At 42.0% G+C, this 21,078-nt stretch overlaps 1 protein-coding gene across 1 annotated transcript; it reads right to left on the bottom strand.

Annotated features, from left to right (window-relative positions):
* Window positions 1-1,083: 1,083 nt before the first annotated feature.
* enc3 (ectodermal-neural cortex 3) lies at window positions 1,084-20,195 on the bottom strand. Its single transcript, XM_017702613.2, has 3 exons — window positions 20,061-20,195; window positions 14,244-16,048; window positions 1,084-3,216 (listed from the first exon to the last, which is right to left on the bottom strand). The coding sequence occupies exon 2, from the start codon at window positions 16,033-16,035 to the stop codon at window positions 14,266-14,268; it is 1,770 nt and encodes a 589-aa protein (XP_017558102.1). The 5' UTR covers window positions 16,036-16,048; window positions 20,061-20,195; the 3' UTR covers window positions 1,084-3,216; window positions 14,244-14,265.
* Window positions 20,196-21,078: the final 883 nt, after the last annotated feature.

The raw sequence follows: 21,078 nt of genomic DNA, 5'->3' as shown, positions 1-21,078 counted from the left end.
TCCAAAGACATGCAGTCAGGCCAATTGGACATGCTAAATTGCCCCTAGGTGTGAGTGACTGTCTGTGTCTGTGTGTCTGCCCTGCAATGGACTGGCGACCTGTCCAGGGTGTATCCTGCCTTCCGCCCGAAGACTGCTGGGATAGGCTCCAGCATCCCCCCGTCACCCTGATGGAGAAGCGGCTTAGAAAATGGATGGATGGATGGATATTGGCAGCTGGCATAGCTGGTTTTACAGTTAAACAATGTGCCAATATAGAGATAATTTTACTTAATAAAATGACCTAAAACAAGTAAAACAATGTCTAGAAATAAGGTAAATAATCTTAAAGTTTACATTAATCTCAACAGTAGAAATATTAGATTTATTGACTACATTTCAGATCATTTTGAACGTAAAGAAACATAAATCACAATCCGTCCAAAACATTTATTTACACAGAAGTCAAACTTGAAGCTGGAATCCGTAACATTTCAGTGTCTATGAGCATTAAAACCCGAGAGGCAGCGTTCAGCACGGCTCAGAGTGGATGACAGTTCACTGATTTACACATTTTTCCAATATGCTTTGTATATGAATCTTAGGCCCAGTCCCATTTCACCACTTAGCCCTACCCCTCCGTTCACGTCTAGGGGTAGGGTGTCCCGATTCTTGTTGAGGGTGGAGTGTTAGGGCTACGTGGCCCTCCAAGCAGAGGGTTTTCAGAGACTCCAAATCCACAAACGTGAGAATTTTGTCTGTTAAAAATTTCCGATTATATTACTTTAATGTTGCTTCAGTGTATTATGGTCCTTTTCTTCACAACCACCATAAAAATCGCTGGTACTACGCTGACTAACTAAACATCCCGTTCCACCTTAAATGCTGCTGCAGTTACATTCTGGTGCCTCAGGCATCAGAGCTGCTGCACCATTTAAGGTGGAACGGGAAAATTAAACAAGAATCTGGAGAATCTCTGACTTCAGCTTCATATGACTGAAGAATTAGGGGGAGGGTGATAATAAATAATTGCCCCCCTCTTTGAAGGCGTATGACCCCTAAATGTAACCAAAGCCCAGCAGTGAGGAGCTGAACTTTCCCCTCCTCTGCTGTCCCTGCAGACGGTCAGGGTCGCCTACAGAGCGGCGCTAGTAGCTGATAATGAAGTGATGCTCTTTTTAAAGTTAAAAGTAAGAACTGGGATTGGGCCTTAAGCTGATCCCCAAGAGGTGGTGTAGATGTAACCCGACACTGACTGTATGCTGGTTTGGAGAAGGAAGTTGAGAAGACTAAAACCACAGACATTAAAAATAACACTGCAAATTAGAAAAATTCAAATTACATCAAAATATACAAACTTGACACATAAAATATACAATGAAGAACTGATACTACACCTATTTTAACACAAAAAGTAGATGAATCCAGTTTATCCAACTAAATTTTTAGCTTTTGAAGACAAAGACACAAGTAGTCAGAACCTCATTAGAGAGAAACACTGTTAAATATAATATCGCTCTAATAATATAACAACTCTGTTAATAAAATAACAAATTCACACCAGACGGACCGAGCTCTGAAAAAAATACAGTCCAATGTAAAGGCAGACAGAGGTCAGGGCTGCTGACAGCCCATTAACAGACTATACAACATGTAAAATGTACACAAGACAAATTGGCCTTTAAAAAATGTCCAAAATTAAACGAAGTGATGCACAAACGGAGTTTTTCTGTCCGTCACTGTGATGATCCGTTTTGCGCCGCTGTAGTTCTGTAGAAATGCCCTCGTGCTGATATATCACAGCGCTCACTGGGCTCAGCGGGTCCAGACTCCCATATCTGTCCTTCTGTTAACTTCAGGGCGTGACGGCACGGCAGAGTTAATAAATCACTCGTTTACTCACAAAGCTGATGAGTTTTTAATCTTTTACAGCACAGTCTCGGCCTCAGCTTCCGCTTCTTAACAGCCGGGTTGTTTTTCTCTCGTTAAAGCGACACTTCAGCCTTTTTCATTCTAATCTCTATCTGCTGCATCTGTATCACCGTCTCAATCACCACAGACAGGAATTACCTCCTGTGCTTAGAAAGGAACAGAAAACCCATTATCTCAACATCTGTATAGGGCCAGTCTCTTAAAGTGTCATCACACAAACAATATTCATCGTTTAGATCAGCTGGAGCAATTTTACAGATTTTTTTTTAATTCCTTAACCAAATTCCTGTGACCACAACGTTTCTCATGACCAATATTTATCATATTTTTGCTTTTTTAATTACAAAAACAGTTAGTATTACTTTTAACTAATGTTTGCCAGTGGCACAAGTAAAAATGCACTGCTGTAGTGCTAAAATAGCAAAAAACTATAATTTATATACATGAAAATTTTAATAATTATCTTTAAAACACTTAGTCACAGATCAATTTAACATGAAATTATTCAGGTTTATTTTAATTATTCAACTATACACTTCAAAAGATGGGTCCCTAAGGGTTCTTTAGTAAATAAAGTGGTTCTATATAGACCCAATGAACACCCAAATAACCTTTTGCATGATCTAATGGTTCTTTTTGCATCATGAAAGTGCTCTACAGAACATGCTGTAGATGGTTCTATATAGAACCTTTTTTCGAAAAGGGTTCTATATAGCAACCAAAAGGGTTCTTTTTCTGGTATCCATGGCGATCCAGAGCGAAAACTCCGCCTACGCCACTACTCCGGTAGCGACTTGCCGCAAATCCTTCCCTCTTGGAAAACCAGTTCACCACCGAACAAACAAAATCTACTGATGTACAGCTTCATTCACCTACAGCAGACTGAGGAATTCAGCAACTGCCCATTGACTTCTATTGTAAGAGCTACGTTTTCTGTTCTTTTGTAAACATAGGAAAACTGTTTTTTTGTTGTTGTTGTTGTTATTTTTTAATTTTCAGTCCATGGTAATCGACCGTAGGCCACAGATGTGTCAGACAGGGACTCACTGTCAAACCCCGGGGAATTCCTGTAAGATGTACTGCAGCATTTCCCCGTCCAGTTCAGTGACAGAGCCTCGGATTCTCCGCAGATCAAAGTAGCAGCAGTAAGAATGTGGAGTGGATGGTCTTTGGTCTCTCCCTCTCGCTGACCTTCCGCTTTCTTTGCCCATGTTGATCCAGTCTGTGTGTGCTGGCCGGAGGAGGACCACCGCCCCCTCCCCCCCCCACATTCCATACACTCCACATTCCACACACACTGGCCATCTAGAGAGAGAAGAGAGCGCGAGAGAAAGAGGTGAACATATAGAATCCAAAACACATATTTTAGATGCAGTATTTACATAAAGGTTTGGCTGCCTTTCTTTCAAATTTCCAAAATTCCAAGTTTTCATTTGGCATAAACATTTTGTTTTGCAGAGAGAAAGTAGTGAACATCATATAGAATCTTATATTTTAATATCTTATATCTAATATTTTAGATAAAGTATGTATAGAAAAGATTTTAGATGCATTCTAGAGCTCTTTCTTTCAAAATGTTCAAATTTCCAAAATTCTAAATTTCCAAAATCGTCCAAATTTTCACTTATCTCATATTGTTTTCCATCTACATATAACGAAATATTTACAAAAGGAAATATCACAAGTAGCTGGATTTGTACTTGAGATTAGAAAAGCTAGTAGGCATTTACCCAAAATTAATAATGCAGTATTGGAGATATTACTGATAATATGGGAAGGAAATGATAATCTAGTGTTACACTGAGATCACTATTGCTTTTAATATAATTTTTAATAATTGCCACGACTGCTGGGATAGGCTCCAGCACCCTCCCGCGACCCTGACGGAGAAGCGGCTTAGAAAATGGATGGATGGATCCCACAGTTTAGTAATAACTGTCTGTGAGGGGCTTTTGAGGTGGACGTCTGGTTCCCGTCACCACCACTGAGGAACGTTCTGACTCTGCAAATGTTTGTTTTTCGAAAAACAGAGCATTTCGATAAGTCGAGAACAAAAATCAAGATGGATCAAAATAATCCATCAATAAATCACCTCAATTTTTTTGCTATATTTAAATACAATTTTTCCACCCAGGTTTTTCCTAGCGCACGTTTTCAAAATGTGCAAAAACATGGTGGTCAGAAAACAAATGACTCTGAATTTTAATTATTAAATGAAAATTTGGAATTGACTTTTAACTTTGAATTTTCATGGATGAACTATTATTTTGGTAAAGTTCTTCAGCTGGTAGGGAAGAACCACAAGTAGCTGCTTAAAAATGACCAGTAAAACAGTCTGTAGTTATTTAAAAAGGCTTTAACAATAAAAATAACAATGCACTGAAATTTCTGTCGCTTTTTAGTGAAAAGACTTGCTTTTTTTGAGAATACCTGAGAATAGAAGTCCATTCATTAAGTAAATAAGTGAGATGAATGAATCTAAAGATTCTAGACGCTCTTGTTCGAACTAAACTAGCTTATCTACCATCTAATTTTTCCTCTGTAGAACATATTTTGTAGTTTACACTGCGCAGGCCACCCTCGTGGACGAGCTACCTCAGAAGAGCTCGAGTGTTAGGTAACCAGTGAAAAGTTCACTGCCGAAATCCGTCACATTTCTATGAAAAGCCCCACATGACTCACCACCTTCCCCTCAGCTGGTGAAAGTATTTATGGTATTTTAAGACCTGAACAGAGGTCAGCAGCACTCGAAACATTTTCCACTAACTGCCCTCATTTACCTGCAGGAGAGAGGAGGAGATGTTCTAGACGTAACCTTATACATACAGGCTAACGGCACTCTTGTACAGCAGACTGTTTAGGTGACACTGGATTACCGAATATCTCTGTAGTGATGATCCAGGTACATTAAGGCCCGGTCCCATTTCTTATCTCTACCCCTACCCCTTGTTTTCAAGTGTCACTCTAACCCCTTGTTCCTGAGCTACAGGGCGGTGGTTGAGATCTTCCTCTGAAATGAGACCCTCTAATAAAAGAGCATCACTTCATTAACAGCTACCAGCGCCGCTCTGTAGGCGACCCTGCCCGTCTGCAGGGACAGCAGAGGAGGGGAAAGTTCAGCTCCTCACTGCTGGGCTTTAGTTACATTTAGGGCATCATCACAGGGCGCCTTCAAAGAGGAGGGCAGTTATTTATGATCATTATTCAGTGTAGAAGCCCACAAGTTTCCTTTGGCTCTTCTTGACTAACACAAGTTTAACAAATGTGCAACTCAACTCTGTGAGCTGCTGAGGGGTTTAGCAAGCCTTTCGTTTACCATGAGACACGAATGTCCGTTTTCCTGACCAAACATTCCCTTATCAGCTCTCACGAATACCCAAACATCTGAATGAGTAAGAACGTACATGCCTGAAGTCCAACAGAGCGAAGTAAATAATGTGCGAGGTGTTAAAGAATCTCTATTTTGGCCTTCGAGAGCTAAAATGACCCAAAGTGAAACGTCATTTGAACGCTTCTACAGAGTGACCATGGGTAATAGAAAGGCACAAAAAATATGTACTTAAATTTTATTGACCCTGCTTATTTTTCCAAAAACTTCACGTTCTGCTGTGGTAACAGTGCTGCTGTGGCGGTGTTGTGTTTTGCTGATTCAGCAGCAGACAGCTGTAACTACAGTGTGTGAGTGGCACCAGCGGGAAGCATTTAAGCTCTTAAATGAGGATTCATTAGCTGAGCTGTCAGGCCTGGATGAGCCCGAGGCTATAATAAACTCTCAGAAGCTTCTAGAAGAGGCTGCCTCTGCTAATGCTAATGCAGCACTGTGTTATTATCTGCCCGCATGTAAACAGAGTCGAGGTTGTTTTTGCGAAAGCCGCAGGAATCTTTCTCTCATATCTTTCTTTAATCACGCATACAGATCTGAATTAAACGTCTGCAGTGAATCTCTCCGAACAAACGACTCGGTTTAGCGCTAAAGCACTGAAGGAAAAGTTTCCGCTCCACCGCTGCACTCATCCAAACTTTCCACCCCTCACACACACGGGTTTGTGTTTATACACGGTCAGTACACGGGGTCAAACATTTACCCATGTGTATTACATGTATGTAAGCAGCTATGTGTAATAATAGGACGTCCCATATATACGGTACAGAGCAAAAGTCAAAGAGACCAGTCTAGACCCACTAGACCCACTTTCAGCTTCTCAAAGAATCTGCAGACACACCTCCAAAGTTCAGTCGTAGAAGTTGTTTGATCATTTTCCGATAGGATGACACGATACTGGGCCTCCTAACAACCACCTGGAAGACCTGCTAGACACCAAAACCGCCCCCCTCAGATAAACAGCACTTAGAGCTTTGATCTCTGAGAGAGAGGAGAAGATCAAGCTGCTTCAGATCTGAAAACATCCACAGGTGTTTCTGTCCATCCTTCCACTGTGAGAAGACCACTCAGCGCTGTGGGTCTGAAAGGACGTGTAGCTGATCAAGAAGAACCTCGCTGAGAAAAGGAGACGGACACACCAAACAAAGAAGCGTGATGGACTGACCGCCCCAGAGTCCAGACCTCAGCACCACTGATTGGGTTTGATTAGTTCAGAAAATCATCAACCAGCTTCTAAGACTAAGCTTTGGAGGCGTGGTTCTGCAGGTTCTTTGAGGAACTGAAGTGAGTCTTCTGAGAAGAACAGAAGCTGGAATAAAGGTAAATATTGACACACTGAACACCATTTATATATGTGTGTGTGTGTGTGTGTGTGTGTGTGTGTGTGTATGTACATATAATTTCATGATGAATAAACCAACAGAAATGGTTCAAAAAAGTTTTCTCCGTCGTCAGCATCTTCGAGATATGACGTTTTGTCCTGACAGTGTGTGTATATACGTAACCTAACCGTGATGTGAAGCTCAAGAACCGAAAGAACTGATTTTGCTCGTTCAGTGTTAAAAAACGAAAGCTCAGTCAGGAGCAGCACGTTGTGCCTGTTTTTCTCTGGTTCCACTACAAAGTCAGGACGTTCTTGTCCTGAAAACATAGAAAAACAAGCACAGAGTCGTACACACATTCTACACAGCATTAAAAATACAGCCTGAAGCCGATCACTGTTACAGCAGAGCAGCAGTGTCGCCTTAACCGAGTTTAAATATACTTCTGTATTGCATAGCTTTGGGCTTATTTTCAGCAGCGGGGTGCGCTCCACTAATGGGGGCCTTCATTTAAGAAACGCAGAGCGTTCTGCTCACCTTCCTACGGTGTTGTGTAACTACAGAGAGGTGAATGAGAAATGCGTATTTAATGACACAGCTACAGGATAAAACCCAACGATAAGCAGGCTGCTTCAAATTGAAATAACTCTGGTATATAATTATAATTAGATTGCTTAAAAAATGACACATTTACAGGTATAATCCAAAGAGTAAACACTGAGCTAATGCAGTCATATGCAAAAGTTTCTAATTGTGTTTTTAAGATTTTCTAAGTGAAAATAAGTTCATACCCTCTGCAGAAAACACATTTATATATGACGTTTCTGCAGATTTCAGTGCGCAATTTCTATGTATTTGTCATTCTCTGTTTAGTTTTATTTCATTTGTTTTTTTATGTTTAACTTCCTACCCAATGTGTTAAAGTCAGCAAGTAAACAGTAATTGTGCATTAAACTGCGCCGAGGTCTGTTCTCCGCAGAGGATGAGTGACTTCTTTTCACTTAGAAAAATCAACAAAACATGGCATTTTATTCTGGGGTGCCAACACTTTTGGATACCACTGTAAGCTTCAAGTGACGGACCTTTTAACTGAAAAAGTCTGTCGACATTAAGGGATTTCAGGGTGTGGTGGCACTGATATTGGTATTTGGTATTTTCGTCATTGATAGTGTGATGAGAAATTTTCACATCGTCCTTCTTCTGGCCAGGGAAGGGACGATGGTTTTCAGTCCGCTCCTTAAGACACCTGAACAGTCCATATTGTTATTCCAAGCACACCTCAGAGAGCTGCATTATGGCAACTACCTGCCTGGAAAAGAAACCGAGCAAAAATGTGGACTGGCCAGGCCTCCCTCTGTGGACTGGACTGAAAAAAGCCACCCTGCGGTCGACCTTTGGCCTGGTTCGAGGCTGAAAAACCAGTGATTCCGGTTGTGCAGGTCACTGAGACGCCCTCATGAGTGAAGCTACTGTGTCGGAGAGCCTGAAGGGGTTCATTAGACTCCTACAGCCTCCAAATCACCTCCTACGGCCCACCGCAGCTACGCGTGAGCCAAGCCGACTCAGGTTTTCTCTCATTGTCAAGAAACAAACACAACAAACCAAAGTCTGGAGTTTCAGAAACCAGCGTTGTTTTTTTGTTTCAAGCAGTTAACCAGACAACTTAAAGGTGCTCTTTGCAAGACGTTTTGTTAAAGGATTATATGATATCATAGAAAACTGATGTAAACATGTTTATAAATGTATCATCCGCTCCTCAGTCCATACAGTCTACGGCAGTGTTCTGCTGCTGGCTGGCGCTGGTGCCTGGGCCCATGGTAGCACATGCCCTGCTGTTTAATATTATTAGTTATAGCTGAAGTATTGTGTACATGTGGTTTATGTTATTTGGTGTAGGGATGTGGGTTTTGTGTATGAAGCCGGTGGCTAGAGGTCACCTCCCCCCTCGAGTTCACTACCCTGTGCTTCTACTTCTACAGCACTACACTTTATATGGAAGCCAGAAAAAGACCAGTTCTAAACAGTTTCAGCTTATCTAAGCTGATAAGACTGGTGGAGATCTAAATTGTCTGTCTGGAGATCAATGTGGGCCTGTTGAAGGCAGATTTCCGCTTTCTGGCCCCCTGATGGAGTGCTGGCCCCAGGGGAGGTCAGGAGGTGTGGAGCACGGATGGCCGCGTCAATAAACTCAATAAACGTCCCGTAACGGTTGTCATGCTGCTCATTTGAGCCACGTTCATCACATCTGCTCCCCAGCCCCACCTCTTCACTCACAAACACACACACACACTTTGGTACCTTGCCCGGACATGTCAGACACATACAGACATATTCGGCTATGTATACAGTCACGTGAAGAAGTTTTAACATCGTTAAATGACACACCCTCTCCAGAGAACCCGTTTAAATATATTTTCATACACTGTTATGCATCACTGCTGTCAGAACAAAACCTCATATCTCCATTTTTGTAGTTTTTGACATAATCTGAAAACGCCTGTTGTCCTTCATATTGTGTGTAAATTCTGGACCAAAAGAAATTTCCCAAAATGACTTCTGGAATTCTGGCTCCATTGACTTACATTAAAAGAAAAGATTGTTTTTCCCTTCTCCGGTAAAGTTACCATTTTGGAGATGTGAGGTTTTGTATATAAATGTATATATACATGTGTGTGTGTGTGTGTGTGTGACTTAGAATTTAAATCTCATTCTATTAATACATTGAAAGTAAAATCTCCTTTAAAGTTACATTTTGGGGTTATTACGTTTTGTTCTGACAGCAAAAAACAGCCTCCTAGTTTAACACAAATGAAAGATGAAGCTTCTCTGTTTTTCTCTGATATTCCTTAAATACACAACCCCAGCAGCAGCAGCAGCAGCAGCACTGCTGCACTGTTGACTAATGAGCAGGTGTAATTGTAGCACACAGGCTGGCGTATCCGTCACTCCCTGCCAGGCTCCTGCTATGAATGAATTCATAAATTTGCACTGGGTCAGATGTGTCTGCACAATGCCGGAAGGCACAAGCAGCCATTCTAATTCAGCCAAAACACAAAGGCAGCGCAGGCTTTTCACTGTATTACATATGAATCGCACATAATTCTGATTAATTACAGCAGGTGAGGGTGTACGGCCCACCGCTCTGCAGGGAAATCCATTTATGACTGGTGTCCTACAGCAATAAGTAGGTTGCTCAGGGTGAAGCTCAGCAGTAATACAATCTCTATTAGCTTTATGCAAATCTGCCTGTGCTAGGGGCCACACTGAAGACTGTGTGTGTGTGTGCGCGCCTGGAGGCCCGCCTGCACACAGATGTGAGAATAAAGGCTTCTTTTCAGTTGTCTTGCTCGGGTGGCTTTTCAAAAGCACATTAATAAAACATAAGTACTGAGGCCCGTGGCCCGTGCAGCAGCTCTCTTAATAACTGCAGCTGAAACCGGCCACGTGACCTTTGACCCGGTTCAGGTGCGCCATACACACAGCGCTTTTTCCAGCCGCGCTTCTCGCCCTTAAATGACTTCTCTTCATTTAAACCACACCTGCTCTGCTGGACCAAAACAGTGTGGCGACGCACGGACCTGGACAATTTTAGTCAAAGGAATAGTTTGGACAGAAATCTAATTCACTCCCTTTTCCACTTTTATTCTTCATCTTTCTTCTTCATCTTCTTCAGCTTACTTCAGGCTTGTTTATGTGCTCTCTGACACTGAATGACATACTTTTATCTAGAAAACTGGACGAACACATGGACAAAATTCAGGCTTTAAGATGCTTCCAGGCTACAGAGTTAAGCTACGTTAACACACTTTAGTCCACAGTTATATATAACAGTCAATCATACAGCGTCAGAAACCTCATAATCAAGAGATTCTCAACAACTACACACGGTTTGTGATGGTGGCCACCTACTCGTTAGCTAACATCAGCCTCGTAGTTCCAGTGAAAAACTAAAGAAGCAAACTGGACACACCAAAGATGACTTGACTGATCGATTCCATCTGAGGCAAGAAAGGAAATTCCCTATGATTTTTGGCTGAACTGCCGCAATAACGTTAAAAATGACCTGTTCAGTGCTACTGAGCTCATGTGGTCACTGTTTCTAGATGTTTCTTTACAGTACATTACATGGTGCTTTATTTTTTTTTCTTAAGGTCGATTCGTGATGTTTTATGTGCCTTTATGCACCAAAAGCTAGTCATAGTTCATTTTACCATGACCAATTTTACACCTCACTTCACATTTTAGAATTAAACAGGCTGTTTTTGTTACTGCGTGTTACTGTGCCTTTAAGTGTGATTCGATTTTATATATATATTTCTACATATTCTATATATTTCTATATAAATGGGGGTTGCTGCCTTGAACCAGTCAGTGCTGAAACACCCCTTATAACTTCCGCCTGAGTGGGCGGAGCTAAAGAGCTGTAGGCTGAACTGGTGGATGTAAATAAAGGTGTTTGTTTGTGACCCCACGAAACCATTAAACCCAAAACAGGCTGCTTTGGCACCTTAGTGTCCTCACATGGACTGTATGAGCTGTGGAGTGAATGGACAGAGTTTGCATAAAACTCTTATTTTGAAGAAAAAAAAAAAGCCTTTATAATATGTGGTTCTTCGAGAATTAGTTTATATTAATATTAATGAGCGACAAAGGCATACTCACATCCAGTTACAACACTGTTACGTGTACGTCGTGTACTGATACGGCATTTCCGGACAGTGTGATCAGACCCGGACATGCTTTTTTTGTTGGGAACTTCAGAAGCAGCGAGTATTTTTAGTCTGGATGTCTTGGCTGCCAAATAGAGCAAAATATAGCTTCTTCTCTCGGCCCTGCATGCCTTTCTCCTCAGCCTCTGGTATTATGCGTAAGTATGATGTGCAAAAAATCAGCACCAAATTAGCAGGCTTTGAAGCAACTTCAGCAGAAAAAAACGCAAACATGAGGATAGTCAGCTGCAGGCTTGTGGATTTGAGGCCCCTCCAGTCTGTCCCCACCCAGTCCATCTGTTTACTGCTGAGGAGCAAACAGCCGCTCCAACCAGCACCCAAACCCTCACTAGCAAGCCCTCAAAGTGTGCTTTGAAAGCCAAACCAGTGGCTGTTTTTAGCCTTACTACAGTCAAGCCTTCCTATTATAGGAATAGTCTGGAAAACAATCAAACTTACACAATTTTCTCAAAGTATTTACCAACAAAAACAGACAAAAGTACGGACCAAATCCAAGCTTTGTAACAGCAGCTATTTTAGCTCACATAGGTACTTCTGTTCTGTCAGAAACCACATGAGCAAGTCTATTTGAGATTACTTAACAAGCAAGTGTGACGACTGGGCATGAACTTAACACGACGCTGACTGCTTGGCTATTAGCTTCCATTAGCTGCATCAGCCTCAGTTCCAGAGCTAAAACTAAAGACTTAAGCTTCAGACACCAAAACATATTATCTGAGTGGCTACATTTAGCGTAAAAAGCATTTCAGCGTAATATGTTCAGCAGACCGTATCTTAAACACAACTGTATGTGGAGCTCCATGGAAGTGTTAGCCAGACTTTGTTCGGGATGTTTACAGATGCAAATGAGATCCTTTTTAAACTTCCGAGAGCTAGTTTTGAAAGAGCAGTTCTGGATGTTCTCCAACCTCCTACCACCCCGCCCTGAAAAGCAGCTTCTGTGAGGAGCAACTCAAGCTAAGCGAACTGTGTCAAAAAGTGCCCGTCTGAGGAGCCACCTTGGCTTCTTTCATAAACTTTCCAGACTAATGTTTGATTTTCACGGCAACTTTTCCAGAAAAATTCCTTCCATCCATCTATCTTCTAAGCCGCTTCTCCCTCAGGGTCGTGGGGGGCGCTGGAGCCTTTCCCAATGGTCATCGGACAGGAAGGCGGGATACACCCTGGACAGGTCGCCAGTCCATCGCAGGGCAGACAGACAGACACAGACAGTCACTCACACCTAGGGGCAATTTAGCACGTCCAATTGGCCTGACTGCATGTCTTTGGACTGTGGGAGGAAACCGGAGAACCCGGAGGAACCCCACGCAGACACGGGGAGAACATGCAAACTCCACACAGAGAGGACCCCGGTCGCCCGGCCGGGGAATCGAACCCAGGCCCTCCTTGCTGTGAGGCGACATCGCTACTGTGCCGCCCCTCCAGTAAAATTACATTTTAAAAAAGTTTTAGCTAGAATAAAGCAGCTATGTGGTAATCTTTAGGTAAAATTAGTGTCAATACTCAGTGTTATGTTTTCATACTCAGTGGTTTCCTTGGTATGAAGAGTACGTTTTAAAGGAATTAAGTGTTAAAAGCACATATTGACTCAAAAAGAGTTTAAACTGAAACGTTAGAGTGCTGCTGAGTGCTGACCTCACAACAGGTAAGGCTTTGGGCATCGGTTTCTTCAGTTTAGCAGCTGTTCTCATAAAAAAAAAAAAAATAGTGCCACATTATTGCAGACGGAGTGCTGTCTCTACTCCAGACATGGGCAGGACAGCACGCACTATCCTGAGCCTAAGTCTGCTGCATTTTTCAAAGCGTGTGGGCCTCGACTGAAGCTTCTGCTCTGTTATTAGGCCTCCTGCATTCCTTCAGACTCTATTTACTGACTTCTCCTCTTTATTTGACACCCGACAGCACTCATTAGGGCCAGGTATCCTTTCATTAACCTCCAAATTTATTCTTTTTTGTGACATGTGAAAGGTTTTTCAGCTCTCATGTTTGATCTAAGGGGCAAAAAAGTGTCTGAGCGTCACTGAAATGCTCAGATGTCTTTTTCCACGCTCATAAAATTTTTACGTTGTGGTTGGTTAGTGTAGTGGTTAACAGCTCTGCCTTCTACGCTGTAGACTGGGGTTCAATCCCCCACCTGGGATGCACACTATACCAATAAGAGTCCTTGGGCAAGACTCCTAACACTACCTTGGCCTACCTGTGTAAAAAAACTGATCAAATTGTAAGTCACTCTGGATAAGAGTGTCTGCCAAATGCCGTAAATGTAATGCTAGTGCCATCACCTGTAAGACTACAGTTTCCTCACTTTACATAGTTTTACAAAGTTCCTCTGTGTAACTAAGGCCTTTAGGGTCAGCTGTTGTTAAGAGCTGTCTCATGTAGTGGTTTTGCGTTTTTTGTTGTGTCTTATGTAATTTGACTCATTTTGCTTTTTGTTATAACTACATTTAACTTGAGTGCTTGGTAAAAGCAGTTAAGATCTTCTCTGTAATTTCTCAACGCTGTTGTTGTGTTTGATATGTAAAAAATATGACCTAATAATGCCAAAATATTTGTAGATTTTCGTTTAGATTGTCCTGCAACCTACCATTTTGAACAGGAAAATGAATTGACCGGAATATGAGTCACATTGGATTTCATTCTTCATCGGATACCAGCTTTTATGATACTAATATTGCAGAAGCCTGCAATATGCAAATGAGCCTCTATCTCATCACTGAATGTGCTGTGAGCATCCTGACCAATCACAGATGTTCTCTGGGTATTTCGCATGATCTGACAGACATAAATAATTTAATTGGATATAATGCAGTCACATCAGCGATATAACCACATGGAATTCCGCCCATATCATACAGCCCTGATCATGATTTGTGTGTATTCTGAGCTGCTACTTACCAAACAGACCATCTTCTCACATTCAGGACGACAGATATTTCCATGTGCTGACGAATGCAGTGGGAATGAGGGAGTATGGGACGCTAGTGATGCTGTCCCAAGTGTCTGTAGATGGGTCGTAGCAGTCCAGGGTTTTGCACCTTTGTGCCCCAAAGTAACCCCCTACAACATAAAGCCGGTTTCCAGAGGCCACAGCATGGCAGCTGATCCTCTTGGCCGTCACATCGCCAAATTTAGTCCACTGGTAGGTCTCACTGTTGAATCGATAAGCAGAGCTAGCCGAGAATTCGGTATCTCCTCCAATGACCACAACCTGATTTCCAACCACAGCTGCGGCTGTATAGCGCCAGAGCTGAGGGCAGGAGGCTGGTACCGTCCATCTGTTTTCACAAGGGTCAAAGCACTGCACTTTGGGATACTTATCTCTGTTCACGCTAGTGCCTCCAAAAGCGAAGAGTTTGTTCTTGGCTCCCACGACAGCAGCGTTGCTGACACCATCTCGAAGAGGGGCTACTAACGTCCATTTGTTGGACTGTGGATTGTACTGTTCAACCTGTTTGAGTGACACGGACGGGGAGGCTGGAAAAGACCCTGCGAGAGATGTGTGGCCACCCACCACGTACAACACATGGTCTAATTCGGCTGAGCCATGGCCAAATCTGGCTACAAGCATTGGCGCAGCTTTGGACCACTCGTCATGCAAGGTATCATAGACCCAGACATCTTTGGAAGCTCCGTTTTCTGACCCTCTACCTCCTGTAACATAAACTTTACAGCCAATAGCGCAGGCACTGCACTCTTTACGAGGACTCGGAAGATCCGTTTTGAGGGTAATCTCCTTCGTCTTGTGATCAATCATGTAGATTTTATCACACATGAAGGTCTGGCCTCCCAGAAGTAAGAGAGCCTGACTGATCTTCCTAGGCCTGGCGCAGAAACCTGTGACTACGCCATCATTCTGAAGGATTTTCATCTTGCACCTCACGGCATCTTCCACAATCTCTCGACCGACCTTGTCTCCCATCACCATTTCTTCAGAAACCACGTTCTTGAGCAGGTAAGTCTCTGGGAGCAAGGCTAATCGCACACAGCGGAGAAGCTCAGGCAAGTCACTGAGTCTTCTGTCCATGTCCGCTTTGACCCAGTCTATGACGGCTTCGTACACTACACTCTCGTCCTCCACCTCCAGTTCTTCACTGAAGATCAAATCTTGGACCTTGTCTTTCGGCAAGCTTAGGAAGTCCTCTGTCCTGTAGAGGGTGGCAAAATTAGCAAGGCACATGCGCCAGGACAGCTCATACAACCTCTGGCATTGATGAGCATCCGAAAGCAGCATCATCCCAAGGCAGTTTGAAGGGTGCAGGTTCTTCTCAAGGAATTCTGCAGAAGCATCCCGGATATCATGGAACTGCAGCATGTCGCCCGCCTCTAGCAGGGACTCAGCATTTTCCTCATTTATGATGATTCGGGCCGAGTAAGCATAGTCCAGAAGAAGCTCAAGAACCTCTGGGTGCAAAGAGTCATGGAAGTTAACCTCAGCGTCTCGGCTCTCTTTGAGGCCTCCGTTAAACATGGCCTCAAAGTAGCGGCTGCAGGAGGCCAGGACGGCCCTGTGGCATGGAAAGGCCCTGTTTCCAGCACACAAAACAACATCTGTAAACACACGACGCTTGCGGAGAAGGTTGAGTTGTGTTAGCAGGCTGTCTGCGTGGGATGTTTTGTGGAACAGGTGGATGTTCATGGATCCAGAGCTTGACCTGGACTTTCGGTTTTCGTGGCTGCTCACAGACATCTTGGACCTAGAACTGAATGAATACATCAAAATCAGAATCTGACTAATCTGCATATTCATTAGCCTCTTTAAATTTAGGCTTATTATTGTTGCTCAATTATTAGTCTTTATTCAGTAACTACAGTTTTAGAAACAGGGGCACCAGAAAGAGTTATTTGTGGTATGCTAAGAATACCACTATAAGAATAAGAAATAATTTTTGTAAACGTAAACGTATAATGTAAACGTTCCCTGAAAATTGGTAAGGAACATTTACATTATGTGGCGGTCACACTCACGAATACCCTTTAAGGAATCATTCTTTAGGGAACCCGAAGTGATTCTTCTCCAGCATCCCCTCAAAGAACCATTTGTAGCATGACTTTATTTCAAAAAGTGTCCTGTAAAATATTCGATAACTACACCCTTAGAAAAAGGGGTTCTTCAGGGATTCTTTATTAAAGGAAACAGTTACATAGAGAACCAAGACAACTCAAAGAAACATTTGAATGGCTAAAGAAGCGGATGTATGTGATCCTTTAAAGAAGCTGTTCAAATGGTTCTATATTCCACTATTGTCACAAGTCTTTTGGTACTTTTTGCTAAGATTGTACTATGAAAAATGATCTTTAAGTTATGTAGCTATGGAAGTAAGGAACTCTTTAAAGCTAACCCCTATAATTCCTCTCTCTCATAACTGCAGAACTTACACAGTAGTTTCAGAGTGGTTTGGTGTGAAATGCTACGTTCTAGAGAACTATTCACAGTGGTGGTGATAGGAACCAGGTAATTAATTCACTGCCTGTTGTCTCAGACACTGTTTTATGATACCTTTGAAGATTTTGGCCTAAAATGTATTCTCAGAAGACACATGTAGGTTCAGTGGTGGTTTTGGATAGTAAATAAAATGTCTATTATTTGTGCTGTAGACGTTGGGACCCCTGGTTCCTATCACCACCACTGTAAACTCCACAGTGAACCATTTCACTCCAAACCAATGACTCCAATGACTTTGAACAAGTGAGCTATGTAGAAGCTTTGAAAACTCCTCTTTACACCAAATGTACCAAAATAAAACCAAACTGACATACGTGCCCCTTTTAAGTCTGCACAAGTGCCTGGGTGTGCACCTGTAATTAATCCCGCACAATTCCCTTTCTAAAGACTTCATGTTAATGATGGTAATACTTTACTTTAGGGTTCTGTTCATAAGGCTACATAACACATACATAAGCTTGTAATGACAACTGACATAACCCTACATAAATGCTTAGAAATGCTTATATTAATAGGCATCATCTGTCATCAAGACTAGCTAACTTTGATCAAAACTGGCAAATCTAACCTTTATAGCGAATTACACCTATTGGAATAAGCATTTATAAACAGTTATGCAGGGTAATGTCAGCTTCACATGACAAGCTTATGTAGGTGTCATAAAGCCTTATGATCAGTACCCTAAAGTAAAGTGTTACCAGCTTGTCATGAAAACTGATATAACCCTCCATAAATGTTTATAAATGCTTATTCCAATAGGTATAATTTGCTATAAAGGTTGCATTTGTCAGTTTTAATCAAAGTTAGCCAAAGTAGTCTTCATGACAGATGATGCCTATTATAAGCATTTAAAAAAAACATTTATGTAGGGTTATGTCAGTTGTCATGACAAGCTTATACAGGTGTCATGTAGCCTTATGAACAGCACCCTACAATAAAGTGTTACCGACAAGCTTATGTACGTGTCATAAAGCCTTATGACCAGCACCCTACAGTAAAGTGTTCCCTTAATTTCCACATCTAGCACCATATATGCTACATAGAACCATTTTCAAAAACATATACACATTCTCAATCAATTTAAAGAACCATTTCACCAGGCAAAGAACCCTTTGAGCACGCAAATGGTTCTACGTAGAGCTCGTGGTCCTCCTTACTAAAGAACTCTTGAAGAACTGCCCTTTTTTTGAGTGTAGGCCAGCGCAGCGGTGTCTCGTACAGCGTTAACAGTGTTGACAAGCTGATTTTATTACATTTTCATGCTTGTAAAGCCTATTTCTTTCATCTACAGACAGACTCCAGAGAAACGTTTAACTTAGTAAACTCAGAGCATTTACTTTGTTCTGCGTAAATGTCACCTGCCTGTCCTGTCTGGGTGTGCACCTGTAATTAATACAGCACAGTTCCCTTTCTAGACTGTCCAGGTTAATGATTTCTGCTTTATGATTCATACTTCCTCTCTGATAACACTCGTCAAGAAGATCCTCATCTGCAACTGCCTAAACTTACAGCAAAGCCAGGACTGCTGGACAAATGTTAGAATAATTAAAATAGATTTTATTTGAACTTTTAGACATTTTGTTATACATTTAACCTCTTAAACTCCTCGAGACCACCAGTGGGTCCAAACCGCACTTGGTTATGTTCCTCATAACGTTCATATTTCATAAGCTCCATTCAGAAGCTGGGCGTCGTATGAGGCTGTAGCTCTTCTCTCCAGTCTAATAGACGGTGATGTCATTTTAAACCCTTATAATAAAAGAAGCTGAACTTTGTTTTTCTACTGAAAGTCGAGCCGTTTTTCCCCAAATCTGGGCTCTAAACTATAAACAGACGGCGTCTCTTCAGTGATCTGCTCTGGAAACATCACTTTTAGAGAACAACACAAAGAGCGGCGGAGATTTTTGGCCTTCAGCAGTAAATTGTGAGCGTATAGAGACATGTGGAGATCATAAAACACACGTTCTGTTCATTTGAGGAGCTTTTACAATAAATAAATAAATTTACATTTATTTCATGCAGCTACTGAATAATTTGCCTTACGATTTGGTCACAGAAATTCAGATGGACAAACCAAAATATGCCCTGGAGACTAAGAGGCTAATAAGTGTCTCACACTGTCAACAACTTTTAAAACTAAAATTTAAAACTAAAATAAATGGTGAATTGGTAGAGCAGCACACTGTTGACGGTTAAAACTAGTGATAAAAAGCTGAGTAAGCTACAATATAATACAACATAATTCAATATAATACAATATAATACAACTTAAAATGTTAAAACCTTATTAAAAATAACTTTTTTGAAAAGATTTGAAATGATATATTTATTTAAGCAAGCAAAGCACATGGTACACTATTAAAGAACATGTTTCTTCCAGGGTTCTTTAGTAAAGAAAACAGTTCTATATAGAACCATGAACACTCCAAGAAGCTTTTGCATGGCTTTTTGCTTCGTGAAAGGGTTCCTCAGAGTAACAGGGCATGAGCCGTAAATGGTTCAATACAGAACCCTTTTTGAAAAGGGTTCTACATAGCACCAAAAAGGGTTCTGCTATTGTAACAAGCCTGACATTGTAACAATCAAAGAACCCTTTACAAAAAGCTTCTACACAGAACCATCCACAGAACATTCTCCATCAACCTGAAGAACCCTTTCACAGCGGAAAGAACCTTTCAATCAGGCAAGATTCTTTGAGTGTCATGGTTCTATACGGAACCATCTTCTTCTCTAAAGAACCCTTCATTTTAAGTATGTTGTGCACAGGGTTCTTTAGAAAAGAGGATGCATGATGAAATGGTTCTTCAGACTGATGGAGAATGTGTTATATATGATCCTATATAGAACCTTTTGAAAATGGTTCTATGTAACAATTTAAAAATTGGTCTGTTGTCACAAGCTTGACATTGTAAACATAGGAGAACCATTTTTGGTGCTATATAGAACCCTTTTCAAAAATATACACACACTCTCCATCAATGTGAAGAACCATTTCACCATGCACAGAAGAGTTGAAGCATGCACATGGTTCTGGGCAGAGCTCGTGGTTCTCTTTACTGAAGAACCTAATTAAACCTCCTTACTGAAGAACCATCTACTTAAAGAGTGCTCAGTGGTGTCTCATACAGCGTTAACAGTCTTAAACGGCTGATTTCAGTACATACTCGTGTCTGTAAAGTCGGTTTCTTTCATCGAAACTCAAAGAACTTCAGAGAAACTCTGAATGACCTCTGAGCCCAGAGATCCCAGCAGCACAAACCAGCCCTTACCTTCTGCTCTCCTGACCGCAGGAGGAGGCGTGCAGTTCTCTTTTAAACTCTTCTATGTCCTCTGAAAACGGTCAGAAGTCTCATGTCTTGCTTGCTGAGAGAGTGGACAGCGTTGCAGGCCGTCTGTAAGTCCACTGAGCTGAGACTGTGAGTGAGTGTGAAGCTCTGCTCGGTTTCACTGTTGAAGGAGCTCCGCCTCCCAGTGCAGCCGCAGGGCCTCTCTCATGAATATGCAAATATTCAACAGCGACGGAGGGGCGTGGTCTGGACCATGAAGAGTGAGGATGATTGAAGTGCGCGATTATGACAGACTTAAAGGGCCCATGTCCTACACTTTTATCCTATATATATATATATATTGTAGTTCTACAGTTACAGACTGTAGTCCATCTGTTTCTCTGATACTCTGTTACCCTGTTCTTCAGTGGTCAGGACCCCCATGGACCCTCACAGAGCAGGTACTATTTGGGTGGTGGGTCATTCTCAGCACTGCAGTAACACTGACTATGTTACTGTGTGTGTTATGCTGGTCTGAGTGGATCAGACACAGCAGTTCTGTCACTGCTGGACTGAGAATAGTCCACCAACCAAAAATATCCAGCCAACAGTGTCCTGTGGGCAGCGTCCTGCGACCACTGATGAAGGACTAGAGGATGACCAACACAAACTGTGCAGCAGCAGATGAGCTGTCGTCTCTGACTTTACATCTACAGGGTGGACCGACAAGGTAGGAGTGTCTAATAGAGTGGACAGTGAGTGGACACTGGTTCTATATAGCACCAAATGTTGGAAAACTGCTGGGAAGATTTGATTGCTTTCAGCCATAAGGGCATTAGTGAGGCCGTCCATTGCCGTTATCAGTGAGGCAATCAGTCCAAACGTAAACATTTTCAAATCCTCGCAGACGAAGTTTCACATAAATGATGTTAATGCGATTAATCAGGTGTGAGTCTTATTGTTTATTATCCGTCGTGCCTTCTGCTCCTTTTCTATTGTGCTCTTATGTAATCGAGGCCAT

Source organism: Pygocentrus nattereri, chromosome 15 (assembly GCF_015220715.1).
Source record: "Pygocentrus nattereri isolate fPygNat1 chromosome 15, fPygNat1.pri, whole genome shotgun sequence".
NCBI classification, from domain to species: domain Eukaryota; kingdom Metazoa; phylum Chordata; class Actinopteri; order Characiformes; family Serrasalmidae; genus Pygocentrus; species Pygocentrus nattereri.
The sequence above is the reverse complement of the archived record's forward strand: the minus strand, read 5'-3'. Positions and strand labels throughout refer to the sequence as shown.

Bases quoted from the DNA above. Each gene is read 5' to 3' on its own strand.
- enc3 (XM_017702613.2), bottom strand. From the start codon at position 16,035: ATGTCTGTGAGCAGCCACGAAAACCGAAAGTCCAGGTCAAGCTCTGGA.